Source organism: Petromyzon marinus, chromosome 62 (assembly GCF_048934315.1).
Source record: "Petromyzon marinus isolate PM22_M1 ecotype Great Lakes invasive population chromosome 62, UKy_Petmar_22M1.pri1.0, whole genome shotgun sequence".
In the NCBI taxonomy this organism is placed as follows: domain Eukaryota; kingdom Metazoa; phylum Chordata; class Hyperoartia; order Petromyzontiformes; family Petromyzontidae; genus Petromyzon; species Petromyzon marinus.
In genome coordinates, this window is record NC_133728.1 from 11684089 (window position 1) to 11701106 (window position 17018).

At 49.9% G+C, this 17018-nt stretch overlaps 1 protein-coding gene across 5 annotated transcripts in view; it reads right to left on the reverse strand.

Moving 5' to 3' along the window:
• CNFN (cornifelin) overlaps positions 1-12005 on the reverse strand; it is a 35215-nt gene extending 23210 nt beyond the window's left edge. The window contains exons 1-3 of one of the 5 annotated variants that reach the window (XM_032977219.2): positions 11829-12005; positions 10015-10095; positions 2340-2476 (exon numbers count right to left, since the gene is read on the reverse strand). In XM_032977219.2, the coding sequence (XP_032833110.1) occupies positions 2340-2476; positions 10015-10034 (157 nt within the window). In that variant the 5' untranslated portion in view covers positions 10035-10095; positions 11829-12005. The other 4 variants (XM_032977221.2, XM_032977197.2, XM_032977222.2 and 1 more) reach the window with 4 other exon arrangements.
• Between the last annotated feature and the right edge of the window lie 5013 nt (positions 12006-17018).

Here is a 17018-nt window from a genome sequence, read left to right on the forward strand (position 1 = left end):
CACTCACTCACACCACTCACTCATACCACTCACACCACTCACACCACTCACTCACACCACTCACACCACTCCCTCACAACACTCACACCACTCACTCACACCACTCACTGACACCACTCACTCACACCACTCACTCACACCACTCACTCCACTCACAACACTCACACCACTCACTCACACCACTCACTGACACCACTCACTCACACCACTCACTCACACCACTCACTCACACCACTCACTACACTCACTCACTCCACTCACAACACTCACACCACTCACTCACAACACTCACTCACAACACTCACTCACACCACTCACTCACAACACTCACTCACAACACTCACTCACACCACTCACTCACAACACTCACTCACTCACAACATTCACACCACTCACACAACACTCACTCACACCACTCACTCACAACACTCACACCACTCACTCACACCACTCACAACACTCACAACATTCACTCACTCACAACACTCACACCACTCACTCACACCACTCACAACACTCACTCACAACACTCACTCACAACACTCACAACTCACTCACAACACACCACTCACTCACAACACTCACTCACTCACAACACTCACTCACCTGTGTGTGGAGGTGAGCTCCGAGGGGAGTGTGGCGAGGAATGAGAAGAGAGACGGAACACGGCGCTGAGCGGCACCCCACGGCTTACATAGGGTGTCGGACCGCCCAAACACCCCCCCCCCCCCCCACACAAACAAAGATCCCCCTTATAGCTTGTAACAGACTATTGGGGCAAGTGCTGTTAGCGAGCAGCACCTATGAAAGCCGGAAGCACACGAGGGGGTGGGGGGCCAACGCTACTCATTTGAGGCTGAGTCGACCTAGGGGAGGCCCAGGAACGGTTCAGATAATCGTCACTGGTGTTGGCCGTGAGCGGGACTCAAACCCGGGTCGCCAGGTTGGTTGCGCAGCATAGCGCTAACCGCTACACTACCACTCCCCACACACACGTGCGCAAATACACACGTGCGCAAATACACACGTGCGCAAATACACACGTGCGCAAATACACACGTGCGCAAATACACACGTGCGCAAATACACACGTGCGCAAATACACACGTGCGCAAATACACACGTGCGCAAATACACACGTGCGCAAATACACACGTGCGCAAATACACACGTGCGCAAATACACACGTGCGCAAATACACACGTGCGCAAATACACACGTGCGCAAATACACACGTGCGCAAATACACACGTGCGCAAATACACACGTGCGCAAATACACACGTGCGCAAATACACACGTGCGCAAATACACACGTGCGCAAATACACACGTACACACACACCTGTACACACACACACTCACACACGTACACACGTGCACACACACACACTCACACACACGTGCACACACACACACACTCACACACACGTGTACACACTCACACACGCGTGTACACACACACACACTCACACACACGTGTACACACACACACTCACACACACGTGTACACACACACACACACTCACACACACGTGTACACACACACACTCACACACACGTGTACACACACGTGTACACACACGTGTACACACTCACACACTCGGGTGGAGTGGGATCACAATGGAGGTGGCGAGCCGCGCCCGCTCCTCGCGGAGGCAGCCACGCGGTCTCAGAGCGCTCGGCGCAAGCAAAGTGTAGGGGGGGTTCGGGGGGGGGGCTCGTGGGGGCTGTAGGGGGGTTTTGGTGGGGCTCACACAGAGCTATTTGGGGTCAGTGGAGGGGGGTTTGCTCTTCAACTCCACAGAGAGAGATACAATATATCAGACTGCGTACCACCACAATCTAACTATTTTTTTTTATTTTACTAGGTAAGAGCGGCCCCACTGAGCTATACAGAAACTATTTTTGTCAGACGCGACCTGGCTATCACGAATGATCGCTCAACGAAGTTAGCGGCTTCTCATCATCACCATCACGTGGAAATTTCGAGCAGCCAAATACTCTAAGCGCGTGGTGACGTTGTTTCGAAATGTCGAGGGGAAAACCCGGAGAGGATTCTGGAGAAAAATCCACGCGACCACGGGGAGAGAGAGAGAGACACCACCAATTACAAATATACAACAGCAGACGTCAGGGTCGAATTCACAATCTCCTGTACACCAGGCGAGGTAATCAACATCTCACTATCCGCATTCTCCCAGAAGGCCGTGTAGCTGATGGGATGTGTAAAAAAAAGAAAATACCTGTTTATAGCTGTTGGCGGGACGCAGAATATTGTGTGCTTGATTATTTTGCCACATTTTTGGTATTTGTATTTTGGTTGTGAAGAAATTATTACCTGCCACAGTTGAATCACCACCGCCACTGCACTCATGGTGTGTGTTGAACTTTTTTCGCACGGTCCGTAGCCACCCGTGCTCATCGCAGGTGTTGGGGGAGGACAGCAAACGATGTAGCAGCGAGGGTTTGGTCGATCTTCACACACACACGTCTGTGTGAAACTCGACATACCCTGGCTCAGCGGGAGAAGGCAGAATAGCAAGTGTGAACTAATCTCCATCTGTTCCACCTCAATCCCTGTTGATGTAGAGGAAAAACTAGACAAAATACAAAATATTTGACCAGTTAAGGCCCACTGAACTATACAGCTCTTTTTCAGAAGCGACCTGGCCACAAATGATAACCCTATGAAAGTGGCTTATCAAGTGGAAATGTTTTTCAGCCAAATACTCTAAATGTGGAGTGGAAAACCGCAGGCCTCGGAGAAAAATCCACGCGACGATGGAGAGAGAGATTCATGCAAACTCCAAATATATAGCAGGCGTGATGGGAGGGATCGAATCCACAATCTCCTGTGTACCAGGCAAGGGACACAACATCTCGCCACCGTGGCTCGCCAGGAAAAGGCGGGACAGCAACAAGTGTGGACTTCTACTTTTCCAATGTTTACGGGATGGGGGTCAGGGCCACTTTAACCCATGTATAGGGTAATAAGGCCCTCATATGTGTAGGTCCTCCTTTAAGCCCTCGATTCCGACCCTGACGCTTGCTGTATATTTGAAGTTTTCGTGTTATCTCTTTCTCCGGTTTTCCCTCCACATTAAGCACTCAACATCACCACGCGTTTAGAGTCTTTGGCTGCAATGCATTTGCACGTGATGATGATGATGATTATCACGCCACTTCGTTGAGCTATCATTTGTGATAGTCAGTGTCGCTTCTGATAAAGAGCTACAGTATGTATCTCAGTGGGGGCCTTGCCTGGTAACAATAAAAATATATATAGTTTAGTTTTAAAAAAATTGTTTACATTTCACACGGAAGTAACAGCTGAGCGACGGCAGCGCGGCCATCGGGAATGTTCCGTCTTCGAATTACGATGGACCTCGTTGATGACTTCGCCAAAGCTACAGCATTGTTTTTATTTGTTTGAAGAAAAGAGTGCAGCGAGCGATTTCATGGTTGATGATTTTCCCTAGAGTCGAATACGATCGTGAATTATATAATAGGTAAATAGATAAATGCACACCTTTTATGACTTCATAAAAATGTTTAATGCATGCGTATTATGCAAGGCGTAGCCATGGAGTCAACATTGGGGGGACTAAATATTCCAGGGGGTCTGGGGTCCCCCCCCCAGAAAAAAATCTTTCACTAACACATGGGATGGACTTTTTTACAATAATGTATAATAGTGTATTGTATTACATTACTGTTTTTTTATTTTTTACCTTTTCTTGTTTCATTGTATGTAATGGCAGAGATGAGGGATTAATAAAGTACAACCATAACCACAATAATATTAACAGAAATCTATGCATTGTTATATGAAGAGAAGTTTAGATATTGTGACCAAGGTCTAGCAAATTGTTGTTTTTCTGTACATAGCATCGCAATTTTTATTTTTTTTAATATGTTTTTAGAAATATATTGGGGGGGGGGGCATTTTGAGCATATTTGATTATTGGGGGGGATGTGTCCCCCCCAATATATATTATAATTACGGCCTTGGTATTTTGACCTTCCCTCCGATTAGCCTCTCTTAACCTTAATCGGACCCTGTATAGTGTGGCCCTCTCGCACGCATTGGTGTTCTCTGAGCGCCATCGTTTCCTCCCACGTGTATAATAGGCACCGTCATATACAGAGGACCGCAGAGCTTGGGGGGAAATATTTTTCGCCGGCTCCTTACTGCGTGGATGCTGCTGCATTCCCGCTCGTTTGTGGTTCCTCCTTCTGCTGGCGTCTCTGATTCGTTCTCTCTCACTCTCTCGCTCTCTGAGTCCTCTCTCTCTCTCTGAGTCGTCCTCTCTCTCTCAGTCATCCTCACTCCTGTGCAGTGTTACGAGTTGAATTGTATCATTTGCAGCAGCAATACCTAGAATGATCAGTATCATCATTATTGTTAATATTTTTACGCATTTTACCCAGGAAAAACCTCGCCGAGTCCAAATCCTTTCACGGGGCGATGTTGCTGCGTTGTGTGATCCCAATCAAGTGAATTGGAGGAAACGAATTTGCACATTTTGTTCACGCGACAAACCTCAAGATTTGGCTGTGTCGGGTGGTGGCGGGTTTAACGACACATTTATATTTACGCGATCTAACCCCCCCCCCCCAAAAAAAACCCCTATATTATGGATAATTTGGAGAGTTTGGCCCAAACCAGTTTAATTGTGTGCTATGGGAGCAAACCAAAGAAGCCGGAGGAAACCCATGCGGCCGTACGGCTGCCTCGGCGTAGCATCATCGCACAAGGCATTGGGATGCTGCTGGATGCTTCTAGACTCAGTGGTTCTTAACCTTGGGGGCACACACCCCCTGGGGGGCACGCACCCCCTGGGGGGCACGCACCCCCTGGGGGGCACGCACCCCTTGGGGGGCACGCACCCCCTGGGGGGCACGCACCCCCTGTGGGGACGAGATGCCCTTTTTCTGGGGGGTAGCGAGACGTGGCCAAATTTTTTTTAGAATGTAAATTATTGAAAACACATATTAAGCGCGGGCACGTAAGTAACCTCAACTTACTTTTTTTTATTTCAAGCTTTCGTGACTGCAGGGATTAATATTCTTTGTTCTTTCGGTAAAATCACGTAGAAGGGAAACAAACTAATAAAAATATAAAACAATACAATTCTCACGTGATGATTGCTCGTTTCCCTTCTACATGACTTTACCGAAAGAACCAAGAATATCAACTTACTTTGTTTCATCAAACCCTTATGTGTTTATTAACATTGTAATTTTTTTACGATTGAGTACAGGCTGCGGTAAAGGTTAAGAACCACCTTTTCTAGACGTCGCAGTGTTAGCGTGGACGGTGCTTTACCAAACGCTTTTCCATAACGCGGTGTTGCTTTTCAGGAACACACTGTACATTGTGTTTAGCGACGGCAGAACCCGGAGCGAGAACATAGAAACCCCAAACAGGCACACGCTCACGTAAACAAAGGTCCCCCGTGTAGCCTTAACAGACTTCTTAGGGCAAGTGCTGTTAGCGAGCACCTAGAACGCCCGGTACAGCACGCGAGAGAGTGGGTGGTCAGCACCACGCCCGGCCGCCTTTGTCTCCCTAGCGGCGATGTTTACACACCGCACCAAATACTAATTTGAGGCTGAGTCGACCTAGGGGAGGCCCAGCACCGGTTCAGATAATCGTTACTGCCGTAAGCGGGAATTGAACCCGGGTCGCCAGGTTCGTAGTGCAGCGCCGCTAACCGCTACACTACCACTCCCCACTGCTGTCCATACACACAACAACAACCGCCATTCGCCACTAAGTGGCGGTGACGTCACCACGACGCTTGTGCCAGGCTATGTGCACCCTGAGGCCACGTGAAGTGTCGAACGCCCGCTGGCAGGAGGTCACGGGGCAGACCCAGGTGCCACGGGTCGACTGACTGAGATGACTGGCTGATGCACCACCTGTGCCCCCTACTGTGCCAATCTGCTGTGCTTTAGCCACCCGGCGATCCGCTCGTTGTTGTGAGCGTCGCTCCTCCGCCCTCCGTTGTTGTTGGAGGGCGACTACCTCCAACTGCCCAGAAGCATCCTTCACGAGCCTCCTCCACAGAGGCCGATCTTGACACCGCTGGTACCAGTCATCGGCAAGTCCACTCAGCTCCACGTCCTCCTGTACCACATCACTCCATCTCTTCTCTAGCCCGTGCCGCGCCCGCTTTGCCCCCTCAATCCGGCCGAACAAAAGCTGTTTCGGCATGCGGTGGCTGGGCATGCGGGCTACATGACCCAGCCATCGCAGCCTTGCCCGCCGGAGGAGCTCACCGATGGGACCCTGCCCAGATCTTTCAAGGATTTGTGAGCTCCTCACACAATCCAGTCTGGTTAAACCCAGGATGGATCGTAGGCAGGCCAGCCTAAATGTTTCTAACCGGCGAAGATGTTCCATTAGGGGGGTCCACGTTTCGCAAGCGTAGAGAAGGGAGGGAATGACCGTGGCCGAGAAGACCTGAAGCTTAGTGCGGAGCGACATACCAGGTAGCTTCCACACAGCGTTACGCAACCGATGAAAAGATATTGCCGCTCGACTGATTCGGAGTGAGACCACTGCTGTTAAACTGGAGCCAGTCATAAGCACACTTCCCATGTATGGGAAACTCTCCACTCTCTCCACAACTGCCCCATCACCGATCTGGAGTTGTGGGGGTGGAGTGTCCGATGGTACAAAATACCCAGGCAGGTGCTTAGTTTTGGTGGGGCTGATGGTAAGGCCCCACCTCTTAGTGGCACGCTCCAGTCTCAGCAGCAGCGTCTCCAACTCCTCCTCTGACTGAGCAGCTATTACCAAATCATCAGCATACATAACGTGGTTGAGCAATAGGGAGCCATCCCTTGACCGCACCCGGGCATCGATCAGCCTCCCATTGTATCTGTACCATATGGAGATTCCCCCGGTACAGCTATTGAAGGCTTCACGAACTACGTGGTCAAAATAGATGTTAAATAATGTGGGAGCCAGAGGACATCCCTGTCGCACCCCAAGGTGTACAGGGAATGGCTCTGACTCCCGGCCACGTAGTTTTACCCGGGCCCGCTCACCATCATGAAGGTCCTTAATGATCGTGAACAGAGGGTCAGGTACTCCAAAAGCACGAAGAACGACCCAGAGCCCAGGCCTACTGATGGTATCATAGGCCTTGACCAGGTAAATAAAGCAGAGATGTTGGTCTTGTTGGAATTCCCTACACCTCTGCTGTAGCAGACGGACAGAAAATATGGCATCTGTGCAGGACCGCCCTATCCTGAAACCGCATTGGGGCTCCGCAAGCCTCTCCTCAGCGTGCCTGGCAAGGCGATGCTGAATAATTTTTGCCAGGACCTTTCCCGGCACACTGAGGAGTGAGATGCCCCTGTAGTTGTTACAGTCTGTGCGGTCCCCCTTCTTAAAAAGGGGGACCACCAGGGCATCCCTCCAATCCTGTGGAACCCGTCCAGTGGTGCAGACTGTTGTTATGATGTCATATAGGGCAGTCTGTGCACAAACGCCACCCTCCCTCAGCATTTCGCTTGGGAGATCATCTCTGCCCGCTGCCTTTCCTGGTCTCAGATTCCGGATCGCCTTCAGTACTTCCTCAACAGATGGCACCTCAGCCAGCCACTCACAGGGGGTGACTTCTTCCAATATTTGAGGCACCGCAGCCTTAGCAGGGTCATCCTCACTTTGTGCCACGATGTTTTCCTGGCTGTGGGATTTTCCCTCCCCCAGGACCTCACAGAAATGCTCAGCAAATCTGCAAACCTGTTCCTGGGGGTCGGAGATTGGATCACCGTTTTTTTCCCCTAATGATGGTAATAGGTGTGGCGCTGCAGGTTACTTTTTTGATGGAGTTAAATAGAGATTTGTGATCACGGGCCACTGAGGCAGACTCCATCTCCTCAGCAACCCGCGACCACCACCCATCCTTGCAGCGCCTCACGGCTCTCCGAACCTCCGAGCGAAGGCTGCGGTAAGCCTCCTCATTCTCTGACGTGGGATTCTGTAGCCGATGGCAGTGGGCCTGTCGCTTTTTCTCAACCATCCAGAACACCTCCTCTGTCAGCCAGGGTCTCTGGGGAGGTCTGGACCGCGTACCCAAAGCAGCCACACACATTCACACACATACACACACACAAGTGCACACAACAACAATAGCCGCCGCTCACCACCACGTGGTAGTGACGTCACCACGGCGTTCGTGCCAGGCTAGGTGCACTTTGAGGCTATCACGTGAAGCGTCCAAGGCTCGCCAGCAGGATTTCATAATGTAGACACCAGGTCCTGTGGGTTGACTGACTGAGATGACCGAGATGACTGACAGATGCCACCACCTGTGCTCCCGATTGGCACTTGGCGCTACGCTCGTTATTGTGAGTGTCGCTCCTCCTGGCCAGCAGCGTCGTTTGACCTCCCGACCTCCACACAAGCCGATCCTGCCACCGATGGTATCAGTCATCGGCGAGTCCAATCAGCTCCACATTATTCTGTACTCCATCAGTCCATCTCTCCTCTAGCCAGTGGGCATGCGGTGGCTGGGTGTACAGGCTACATCAAACAGCCAACGCAGCCTGCCCTGCCGAAGCGGCTCACTAATTGAATATTGAGTCCAGATCTGCCCAGGATGTGCGAGTTAAGTCACGTAGTTAGAAGTAAAAGAAAATAAAACAAATCACGACGTTTCGATCGCTTGTGTTTCGATCGAAACGTCGTGATTTGTTTTATTTTATTTCTAACTTCGTGATGACTTTACCGAAAGAACCAAAGAGTATGGATTCCTGCAGTCACGAAAGCTTCAAATCAAGATCGATGTGTGAGTTACTCACATAATCCAGTCTGGTTAAAACCAGGATGGATCATAGACAGGCCAGCCTGAATGTTTCAAACCGGCGCACATGTTCATTTGAAAGGCTCCATGTTTTGCAAGCACAACTGTGGCCTAGAAGATCCCGAGCCTCGTACGGAGCAATAGACCACGCAGCTTTCACGCAGCGTTACGCAGCTGATGAAAAGATGATTCCGTACTCTTTGGTTCTTTCGGTAAAGTCACGTAGGTATAAAATTAAAATTAATTAAATCACGACGCTTCGGGCGAAACACAAGCGTCTGTCATCAGGTGGGGCAACCACAACAATAAACAATTGCTGAAGTGGGCAAAAGGGCTGCTGTGACAATGCTGCCGTTGGACTGATTCGGAGTGAGACCTCCACTGCAAAACCGAAGTTATAAGTAGCCATAAGTACAAATTCCCAGGTACAGAAACTTCTCCACTCTCTCCACAACTGTCCCATCATTAATGGGGAGCATTCGATGATACAAAATACCCACACCCAGGCAGGTGCTTTATTTTGATAGGTCTGATGATATGACCCCCATCTCTTCGTGGCACCCTCCACTTTCCTTCAACTCGATCTCACAGTGAGAAGTAATCACCAGATCATCAGAATACATAACATGGTTGACCAATAGGGAGCTATCCCTTGACAGCACCCGGGCATCGCTCAGTTGTCCCATTGTATCCGTACCAGAGGGAAATTTCTCCGGTACAGCCATGTAAAGCTTCTCGAACTACGCGGCCCAGGATATTAAATAGTGTAGGGGGGCAGCGACCATTCCCGTCACACCCCCAAGTTGAACAGGGAACGGCTGTGACAAACAAAGATAAAGACCCCCCCCCCCAAAGCCCCCGCCAGTATATAGCCTTCACAGACTATCGGGGCAAATGCTTTTAACGAGCATCACCGATGAAGGCCGGCACGGCACACGAGGCGGGGTTGGGGTGGCGTGGCTCTGACTCACGTGCGCACACGCACTCGTGCGCACGTGAACAGAAATGCGCACGCGCTTTGAATGACCACTCCCGTACCGGTGAGCGTCATTTTAACCCCCACCCCCTCCTTAAGCAACTATCACTAAGGATTTACATCGGGGCACATTTGAATCGCAGGATCACTCCCCAGGAGGTGTGGCGCCCGGAGGGGGGGGGGGGGCTCTGCATTCATCCGCCTGCGTCACTCACTTGGGTTCGCCGAGTCTCATTGCATCACCGCCATCATCATCATCGTCGTCGTCGTCATCCCCACACGGTGCCGGGAAAACACTGCGGGCAAATTGCAGCGGGAATTTCCCTTCTGTGGTTGCCACAGATACGTCAAGCGACCTCGCTGATCATGGATACAAATTAATCACTTTTTTATATGTATGTTTTTATTTCGCTGCTACCAGTTGCGTTTCGATGTGACACTAAAGCACGCGAACAAAACTCGAAATGTTCGTTTCGACTGCAGCAGAAGGAATCCGATAAGCTGTGAAGCTCCTTGTTGTCATACACACACACGTCCATTTGGGGCACGGGGCGAGCAATAGTTACAACTGCAAACCGGGGCAAAATAAGAAAAACGATTGGAGTGTAAAATAGAGAGAAATGTGAGCAAGTCACTAAATATGATCAATAAATAAAGTATATAAGCCCGATTTCTCAACACTAAAGGCAATGCAAAAAAAACCAACAACAGTCCCAGCCCATGCCAAGATAACGCCACACTGTAGTCCCTCCATAAGCTTGCACTTTAAAATTGAACTTTCGCTACACTGGTAACGTCTTCCAAGTAACAACTCACATTTGCAAAAACGTGGTTGTACCCGGCACTAGTTTTCTGCCTTAGGATTACTTTCCTGAAGGAAGGTTTACGATGTTTAAGGGGGGAAACAAGGTTGTTTTGTTCTAAAACGTTGGTGATGCGACAGCGGCAATTCTTGGGATAGTTGAATGGCAATTATTAGAATTACGTTATAGGTTCTTGGGTTTGACAATGGGGTTAATTGATTTGCGCAATACTCTACAGCGCTAGATTTGCCAACAAGGATTGTATGGATGAACAGGGCCCATGGCAAGATTTACTCTTGCATCCGGTGATGTGAGATTAGATTTTAATTGAACAAGAGCCCAGTACAGAGCACGCGCGATGGGAGGGCGAGGCAAAGAGAGATATTCCGCGGACGACAAACCCGGGGCGAGGTGCCCACAGGGGAAGGGAAGGGAAGGGCGATTGGGCTGACAGACCTACGACTCACGCATGTTGCAACGATCAGGAACACTTTGCGTTTTTAGGGCAGGGGCAGGAGAGGGAACGGGGTGAGGGAGTGCCGTGAGGATGGTTACAATGGTGGAGGCCACCGTCCCCCATCCACGAGGCAGCACGGTTCACTGCTGCTCTCCCACTGGGAGTGATGTTCGTTCTATACCATCAACACTGATCTAATATTTACTGTATTAAAGATAGCATTATATATGCGCAGTGTTTGTGGGGTCTCAGAGCTCGAATATAGCACAAATGAAGTCATTGGTGACCGGGTAGAGACCATCTCTCCACTCCGAATGAGAAGCCAATGAAATCATCACAGCGTGGCTGGTTCCAGAGGCGCAACGAGCGATTTCAAGATCCGACTGTGGGCCCCCCTCTCTCCCGACTCACTTTTACTGAAATAGCTACGGATGCGTTTAATCCGTATGCAATGATATGTAGGCTATAACGTGTTGCACCGTGTATTGGGATTTGGGGAAGACAATCTCACTGACAGTATTAATGAAACATGTATCTGACAATACTTACAATTAAGTAATCGTGCGTCTTGATTTCGGTATGGGACTTCCTCAAAGGGGGTGCATCGCGCAACTTGATGCTGCTCTATTGATACGGTGATAGCCATATGCGTTAATCATAGACCTTGTTCCATGGGAAAACGCAGCTAATTTTTATTTTCTTCTTGTTTTGGGGCCCCCCGTGTGGCTGACTGGGCCCCTGTGCGTCGTATTAACAGTGCCCCACATACCTTTATAGCTGCGCCCCTGGCTGGATCTCTGAGCCACACGGCCACCAAACTTACATTTTAAAAGATAAATCTGATTCTGGAGGGGAACAATGCCGGCGAGACGACAGCCTTCCGAGGCATCGATCCGCCCCAACTCGCTTGACCGCTCCGCCTCGTGCGCGGTAGTGACGGGGGTGGGGGGGGGGTTGGTCGGGATGGTTGGTGGGGGTGGGGGTGCAGGAGGTGGGAAGGGAGAGGTGACGCGCCGAGGATTTGCCGCACACGCGATGACGGTTCACGCCTTTGGTGCGTTCGCCACTTCTCTGCCACTCGCGGGCCTTTGCGGTTTTACACGCGGCCACTGAGCCATTGGCAGGCTCTGCGTCACCCAGCCTGACGTCCCACAGGGGATGGAGAGGAGTAAAGTAAGCGCCACTCAGGGCCACACGGGACACCTCGCCGCGCTGTCGCAGACTGCAACCGTGTGGGCCACGGTGGCCGATCACAGGCCAGTGCGTCTCAAACTGGAGTCACTTCACGGCTATCACAAACCATGGCTCGGCGAAGTGGCTTATCGCGTGGACATTTAAACGTATATTTCTAAATTAGGAGGGAAACATTCGGGGGGCCTCGAAGAAAAATCCAAGCGACCATGGGGAGAGGATGACGTGCAAACTCAAAATATACAGCAGGCGTCAGGGTAAGGATGGAACCCATGACCTCCTGCATACCAGGCGAGGTTGTTAACATCTCACCACTGAGTGGCACCCCATAAACACACTGGTCTAACCATCAACCGCATCAGGACTTCAATAAACAAAAGGGCACAGCTACTTCATGAGTGGACGTATGAACGCATTGACGGTACACCGACGGTGCGCGGTATAACAAATCAATAAGCTGCTTGAATTATGATTTATTAATTAGTTTCCCGTCATTCGCAACCCCCGGCAAAGAAAATCTTGCGAGGTGGTGGTGCGTCAACATCGGTTCTCGTGATATCAAAGCGGTCGGGAGAAGCAAACCATGGACCATCACCTGCGATGCCCTGCAGCCACCACAATGCTACTCCTCAAGGTGTGGCAATGCCAACACCAGAAGCGGTGTCCTTTGCAGAATATCGGGAAAGACCCGTGTAGAGGTTGGACAGGAGACAAGACGCCGAAGAAGCAGTCGGAAGACAGAATGTTGTAACGAGCGGCTGAACACGAAGCTTCGCAGTCTGTTGCCGTATAGGAGCACCCAGCCTGATGACGATTGGCTGCTTCGTGTTTCAAAGTCAAGATTTGACTCATCGTGCCCTAGACTTGTTCGGACCGTTCCTCGATTCATTTACGGTATTTTTGTATTGGAAGACGGTTGTACCACAAGATTACGACTCGTGCTGGTGGCACCACCAATACGTTCCAATGGGAAGACGGCTGCTGAATCCAAGCGCAACTTCTGATTGAGAGTCCTGCAGCTCACCCGATGGGGAATAGCGACATCGTCAGATTGTGTATAAGGAGCCGGTGTGTTGTTACGCTGCACCGGTGTACCCCCAACACGTCCAAATCCCAATTGTGGGTCCGGGTGAGTAGGTGGCCCCGGGGTGACCGGCTGACGGCTGTCTACTGCCGTACTGCGCTGCGACCCATAGTAAGGGGAGGGCAGGGGGGTGGTTGTGGGATGTGTGGGAGTGGATCGGATATTGAACGGCACGGAGAGAGCAGAGAGTTCGCGTATGGCCCGGCTTGAGAACGGCCACGTTTCTTCCTTTCCCATCATTCAGAACGTCGAGCGGCGTAGCTGGGGTGGGACTTTGCCGCGTTTCAACGACGAGGAGGAGGCCGCACGCGAGTTTGCGGAGCGCCGATCTCTCGGCAAAGAGGAGTCGCTTTGCTTTGCGGGTTCAGGCACCGCCAACGGGGGAGCTCTCTTTGCCCCATCGTGTCGAGATGTTTCGCCCGTCGTGGCTAACTCTTAAATAAAGGCTTAAGAAGGCATACTTCTATGATTTATCCATCTTATTTTCATCCTGGCATCTCGCGATGATTATTTTTACGGCTTCATTCAAGCCTACGGGAGCTTGTTTTTTCCATTGTCCAACATGATGAAAAATAAGAATAGGTTTTTCCTTTTTTCTGGCGATAAAACGGGAGGTGTTAAGATGTTCAAACACCAAATAGATTACCTTTTGCAAGGCATAAAAACTGCATCGATGCCTTGGTTAACGCAGACTCGATGCCTTGGTTAACGCAGACTCGATGCCTTGAAATACAGTAGGTATCTACGTGGTGTTTGGACATATTCGCACCTGTTTTATTGCCTTATTCCTTCTTTACAACAGTCGTATTTGTAAAAAAAAAGTTTGGCTTCACCTTTACGTGCGTTGAAGCACCCTTGAACTTTGAGGTTGCGAAAGGCGTTCTATAAATGTACATAATGATGATTAATAATAATTGCGTAACTATAGAAAGGTGGGCCGATGTGAGCTCAAATGCCAGCCATAATATTGTCGAGTGAGCGTCATCTAGGCGGTTAACTCGTCGCCCTCCTATGGAGGAGGCTCGTGAAGGACGCTACGACTGTGGGCAGTTGGAGGCAGTCGCTCTCCAACAACAACGGACGGCAGAGGAGCGCCGCTCACAATAACGAACGGTAGCGCCGGGCGGCTAAAACGCAGCCGAGTTGGCACAGCAAGAGGAGCACGGCTGGTGTGCATCTGCCAGTCATCTCAGTCAGCCCATAATACCTGGGATCTCTCTCATGCCATCCTTAGATATCTCACGTGATGGCCTCAAGGTGCACCTAGCCTGGCATAAACGTCGTGGTGACGTTACTCACCGAAGATTAACATCAGTGGAGGGAGAGGAGCGACGCTCACGACAATGAGCGGAGTGCCGGGCAGCTATAAACGCAGCAAGTTGGCACAGTTGGGAGCTAAAGGGTTGCCGGTCATCTCAGTCGGTCAACCCCATGGCACCTGGGGTCCGTCCCGTGACCTCCTGTCAGCAGCGAGAGCCTTCGACACCTCGCGCGTCACTGAGTGGCGAATGGCGGGTGCCGATATTTGTGGTAACTCGTGGTCCGTGCGACCAGTCTCTCCTCTCTCGTGCCAAAGCCGCAGTGACTGCCAAGAGACTAAACTAAACTCGTTTTTATTTGACTAGGTAAGGCCCACTGAGCTGCTCTTTTTTAGAAGAGACCTGGCCATCACAAATTATAGCTCAACGAAGTGGCCTTATCATCATGAGGAAATGTATATAGCAGCAGGCAAATACTCTAAACACAAACTCCAAATATACAGCAGCCATAAGGATTGAACCCACGAGCTCCTGCACACCAGGCGAGGTAGTTAACATCCCACTTCCATAAAGTGGCAATCGCTTTTATATAATTCAGAAAAAAAGAATTTCTTTCGAACTGAGTTTTTCGTGTTTGGGTTGTTGTTCTTCCCCCGTCGCACCTCCGATTGGTTGGCTACGTACGGCGCGAAAAAAGTTCAACATACAGTACATTCGTTAAAAGCAATTATTTTTTAATTAAACTTACAAATGTAAGTTATTAAATCTCGTCTTAAAACGCACCTATTTATATTGGCTTCCCAGTAAGACTTGAAACCCTATTTTTATTAATTGCCTTTTCCTTTTGTCTGATTTGATGACTGTGTAATTATAATTATGCGCTTTTATCACAATTGGTTCTTCATTTTAATTGCATTTCGAGTGCAGTTGTCTTTGATATTATTATTATTAGATGTATGTTTCGCTTAGATGTTATCAACACTGGTGAGTGTAGTCTTTATTTTTTATGCACTGCGCTTTAAGATATTTCTATATGAACGAAGCTTTGTAAGAGAGAGGTTATTATTATTGTTACTACTCCAAGGGCACATCCGGAGAATAATTTATTTGAGCCCCAGAGGATTACGTGTATGTACGTATGTATGTTGACCTTCGCACCGCACATAGCAACCGTGCTAATCTGGAGGTGCGGAGCTGTATAGTTTTAACATGTTATTAATGAACAGTGTTAGTGATTCACCGTTTTATAGATGAAAAGTGTTATTGATTAACCGTAGGATTTCTTCAGCGGTTGTGCCTCTCATAAATTATTGGCTCTCGTTATATGAAACAGGAAGGGGGAGGGGTGCTTGAGTGTGGGTAGCATGGGGCGCGCTGTTGGCAGTTCACTCTGCGATGCTGCTGCTGTTGCTGCAGAGGGGGCAACAGCCAGAATCCACGTTACGAAGTTTTCAGTTTTCAGTTTTGCTTTAATGTTAACAAAACCCGAGGCCGTTGCAGCCCGCGGCTGCAAAAGATAAAATGAGGCGGGGGGGGGGCAAAAGGAGGGGGGAGGAATGAGGGGGTAAAGTATGGGGGTAAAAGCATGGTCGTAAAAGGAAGGGGGGGTTAAATTGAAGGGGGGTAAAATGAAGGGGGAAAAAGCATGGTGGTAAAAGGAAGGGGGGGAGTAAAATGAGGGGGGGGTAAAAAGAGGGGTGTTAAATTGAGGGTGGTAAAAGGAGAAGGGGTAAAATGAAGGGGTGGTAAGAGGAGAAGGGGTAAAATGAGGAGGGGGGGGCGCTGCCCCAACTCAGTGAGGACGCCACGTTGGGGTGATGAAGATTTTAATTGGAGGGGAGTGACGGGGGAGGGGAATCCGACCCTGACGATGTCTGCTGCTGTATATTTGGAGTTTGTGGTCTCTCTCTCCTCGCTGTCGCGTGGATTTTTCTCCGGGTCCTCCAGTTTTTCCCTCCAGATTTAAAATCAACATCACGCGGTTAGAGTATTTGGCTGCTATACATTTCCAAAATCCACTTCGTTGAGCTATCATTTGTTATAGCCAGGTCGCTTCTGAAAAATAACTACATAGCCCAAGGTTGCCTTACCTGGTAAAATACAAAATAGTTTAATGGGAAGAAAAATTATGCCACTGTTTCCAATGAAGGCGGCTCGTGGGTCCTTCAGGTTGACCAGCATAGTCTTCCTGGCTATTATGTTGCAGGTCTGCAGCAGGGCATGTGATGTCTGGCTACCGTGCCTGGTTTCCGATCCCCTCCACACCCCAAAGAGTATATTCTACCGACGGGGAGAGCTTTGTGCAGCCACAGGCCATTAAGACAATATCTTGATCTCGAGGTAAAGTTTCGTGACATCTTGGACAGAGCCAGGAGGCGTGGAGATACGTTTGTTATTGTGCCCGGCGGGCGTCTTGGGCGTTCTG